This window comes from Lactuca saligna, chromosome 2 (genome assembly GCF_052625555.1).
Source record: "Lactuca saligna cultivar CGN05327 chromosome 2, ASM5262555v1, whole genome shotgun sequence".
Taxonomy (NCBI): Eukaryota; Viridiplantae; Streptophyta; class Magnoliopsida; order Asterales; family Asteraceae; genus Lactuca; species Lactuca saligna.
In genome coordinates this window covers 136,279,107-136,283,346 of record NC_136418.1, presented here as the reverse complement: position 1 = coordinate 136,283,346, position 4,240 = coordinate 136,279,107, and the positions used below count along the sequence as shown (strand labels likewise).

General features: G+C 36.9%; 1 protein-coding gene across 1 annotated transcript; it reads left to right on the top strand.

The window, feature by feature from the left end:
• Positions 1-2,795: 2,795 nt before the first annotated feature.
• Positions 2,796-3,443, top strand: LOC145030126 (uncharacterized). The gene is made up of 2 exons (XM_078978543.1): positions 2,796-2,969; positions 3,057-3,443. Exons 1-2 carry the CDS (start codon positions 2,796-2,798, stop codon positions 3,441-3,443), a joined length of 561 nt encoding a protein of 186 aa, XP_078834669.1.
• Positions 3,444-4,240: the final 797 nt, after the last annotated feature.

Genomic DNA, 4,240 nt, shown 5'->3' with positions numbered 1-4,240 from the left:
GTAAGCTTTACGCCCATGCATGGCATCTAGGGCTCGAAATGCCATAATAAGCTCTATATAGGGTTTAATGCATTGAAACTTGTCACCAACTTGATAAAGCTTAAATCTTTGGGCTCAAATGACTACATATGGTCCAAATCTGAAATCTTAACTCTATGGAAAACTCAAAATACTCTAGAACTCAAAAAAGGATGGAAAAAGTCCCTAAACGTTCTAGTAACAAGATCTAACTAAACAATGAGCAAGGTGGTGACTTTTTACCTTCAAATAGAAGCTAGGAATGAATGAACACCGGATCCAAAAGCTCCCTCTCATCTTAAGCCCTTTGTTCCTCAAATTTCCTTTAATGATGCACTAAACACACAATATTAGCCTCTCTTTCTCTCACACAAAGTTATAGCTCGATTAGGGTTTTTCACTGATTGTTAGGGTGATATGGGAGGTGGAAATGAAGGCTTAAGGTCCTTTAAATAGGACACAAACCCTGAAAATTAGGGTTTTCTCACTCAGCACCTACTCTTCGAGTTGGGGTCCACCAACTTGTCGAGTAGACTCTAAAAATCATACAGCCAATTAACTCCTCTACTCGGTGAGTTTGGGGTATTTTGATATGGGCATATTTAGTTATAAAATTTATGCATTATCTTAATATTGTATGTTGATTTTATCTCATTTAATGAAAAAAAGTGCTTAATTAGTTTATAATTTCATTTTTCAGCAACAATGAAATGCTCGGATGGAAAAGGAAGCAGATTTAGCAATTAGAAGCTTGGATCTTGGATTTTGAAGAAAGAAGGATGTTGCCGGACAGCTTGACCCCTCGTCAGTGTTTTGGCCATATCTCATGAACCATAACTTCGATTGGTGAGATTCAAAATATTCTGAAAACTAGACACAATTTCGGAAGACATTCTTGTTTTGAGAAAATGTTCATTCCAAACGGACTCGACGAGTTGGGCCTCAACTCGACGAGTTGATCAGAAAGTTCGTGATTCTCGACGCTGACTTTCCGTACACAGGATTTTAAGTGATGGACTCGCCGAGTCGCCCATGTTTTCAGAATTTATATATAGAAACACTTCTCATTCGAACCCTAATGAATGGGGAAAGTTTAGGACAATTTTTGGAGGCCATAAGGGTTCTTAGAAGCTGTGGTTTTCGAGATTTCAACATAACTATTAATTTGGAAGAAGATCAAACGCTATTAATAACACATTACTTTTATCTTAATCTTTTGCATGAACCATGTTTCAATCATTAGATTATGTTTTTAGTTTGTTATTTGATGTAGATATGAGCTAAAAACTCATAACTTCTGTTTAGGATGGATGATTTTATGAATATGGTTTGATTTTATGATTGGATTAATTTAATTTGGTGATTTTGTTTTGTTAAGCTTGTTAAAGAACCTTATGTGTTAATTACAACTATTTGATGTTAATTAACCAGTAATTAAGTTGCATGAACATCTTGTAGTTGTTAATCTCATATGATTTATGTGAAAACAATGTTATATGCCTAGGAATAGCGAATGTGAAACTAGGGTTAAATAGAAAATAGATATGTTAATGTGTGAGTCTGTGTGACGAACCATCACCAAGGAGTTAATTGAATTAGCATATTTGATTAACTCATTACAAGTCTTACATAACCCGAATCAACAAACTAGGAAATCTATTAGTTTAATCACTTGAAGACTGCTTGAATTAATTTGTTTTCTAAGGATTAGTAATAGCGAACGTGAACGTAATCACACTAATCGGTAGCCAAAGTCAATTAATCCATTACACTTACCATAAAATCAACCATAGGAATAAATGATTCAAACTGAAACAGAAGTCTCCTCCATTATTGAATCTAATTGTCTTTTGTTTCTCCTTAGTTGTTAATTGTCCTTTGTTAAAGAGTTTAAGTAGTTGCTTAAGTTTCTAGTCTTGTAAACTATAGAAAACCCCCTTTCTATTACTTTTTTATTTAGATAATATTATGATTTATTTTAATTGTTTACCGTTCCCTGTGTTCGATACCCTACTTACCTGAACTAAACTGCTAACTGATAGGTACACTGTCTTACGTGTGTTTGTCTTTGTATTTAAGTTAATAGTGTTAACCTAATAATATTTTGGTCTTTATTTTGTATTGGGTTTTATGATTGGGCCTTTTCGCTAGGAAACACTAATTAGCTTGTCTATATATTATATCTTTCATTTTCATTGTATTTGTACTTCTCTTTGATAATAATATGAAACCCTAGTCGTTATATGTATTTCATTTGTTAGTTTACATGGTATCAGAGCTCGGTTGATTATCTGTAGTTTTTTGTTTTTTTTTTTTTTTGGGGGGGGGGGGCGAGTACTGTTCATCGACACTGTTCATCAGCAATTACTGTTCATCGGAGTTACTGTTCATCGACACTGTTCACGGCTACTGTTCACGGGTACTGTTCATCACGACTACTGTTCACGGTTACTGTTCATCGCACTATTCATCGGTACTATTTACGTGCACTGTTCATTGTCACCATTTGCAATTTTGGGGTATGCCTTTTTTTCTCGTTTCTGTATTTGGTTTGGTTTGATTTGTTCGTTTTGTCGGTTTTGAGGGTTTCGTTTTCGTCTAGCTTTGTTGATTTCAAGATCTTGATCATTTTTTGCTGCTACTCGTATATACTATTTGACTGATATTGAAATATGGCCCCAAGAGATGATTCTCTTTAGTCCATTAGTATTCAATTTGATGGCAAAAACTATGCCTATTGGAGTTATGTTATGAAAAATTTATTGCGGGGCAAGACTATGTGGGGGATTGTTACAGGTGACAAGAAGAAACCAACAGACGAGAAGGCCGCTAATTATGAAACCTTACTGGATTCATGGGAGACTGATAACTCCAAGATCATTACTTGGATTAATAATTCTGCCATCCAGTCTATTGGTACTCAGTTGGCGAAGTATGACACAGAAAAGGAGGTTTGGGATCACTTGGCTAGGTTGTATACTCAGTCTAACTTTGTAAAGTAGTATCAGTTAGAGTTTGATATTCGAGCCCTCCAACAGAACAATCTTAGTGTTCAGGAATTTTATGCAGCTATGTCGTATTTGTGGGATCAGTTAGCTCTTACAGAACCGGATGTGTTGAAGGCTTTTAAGCCTTATATTAATAGAAGGGAAGAGCAACGTTTGGTTCAGTTCTTGATGGCATTACGTTCAGATTTTGAAGGTCTGCGTGGATCAATCTTGCATCGTACACCTCTTCTCACTGTTGATTCGGTTGTTCACGAGTTGATTGCTGAAGAAACTCGTATCAAGTCCCATGCTAACAAAGCTCTTAAGACAGCCACTCCTGTTGTCTTTGCTGTTTCACAACGACCCCAATCTTCAAACCAAAATCGTCCCAGAGTTGCATTTGATGAGTGTGCTTTCTGTAAGAAGAAAAACCATTAGAAGGCAAATTGTCCTTTACTGATAAGCAAGGGAAATCAACAGCAACAACAAACAAGATCACAAGCACACTCTTAGTCTTCACAGCAGAACAAGTCTTCTGGACAGTCACGTCCCTCTTTTTCATCTTTTAGGCCAGCACAGTACGTTGCTGCTACACCTTCAGTTGAGAATGAAATAGATTTCACACCACCATCAGCCTTGGATCCACAGATTGTTGAGTAGTTCAGACAATTCTTAGCTACCAATCCAACTACCATGTCAGCTTCCATGTCTCATTAAGGTCTGTCTTCATCCAACACGTCAGGTATTCCTTCATCCTTGGGGATATTGGATTCTGGTGCATCTCATCACATGTCACCACATTTTTCATCTTTTGCTTCATTATCTTCTTGTACACCTATCTCTGTTATGTCTGTTAGTGCTACACCCATGTCAGTAGAGGGTGTTGGTTCTATTGTCACTCCTTATATATCTTTAACAGATGTGTATTACATTCCTACACTTGCTTTGAATCTTGCATCGGTCAGTCAGTTGTGTAAATCTGGTTGTTGGGTCTTCATTTCTGATTCATTCTGCTGTGTACAGGACATTCGGTCTCGGAGGGTGATTAGGATAGGCCGTAGACTTGGGGAGCTTTATGTCTTGGAGCAGCTACATGTTGCTGATGTTGCTGCATCTAGTGTCGATTTGTCGTCTTTTCATTTAAACCCTTCATCCTCTCCTTTTTATCTTTGGCATTCTCGTTCGGGACATGTTTCAGCGTCTCGTTTACAGTTTTTGGTTTCCACTGGTGTGTT

Coding starts and splice junctions, on each gene's coding strand:
- LOC145030126 (XM_078978543.1), top strand. CDS start 2,796: ATGTGGGGGATTGTTACAGGTGACAAGAAGAAACCAACAGACGAGAAG. Junction 2,970..3,056: donor AGTATGACACAGAAAAGGAG/GTTTGGGATCAC, acceptor GCCCTCCAACAG/AACAATCTTAGTGTTCAGGA.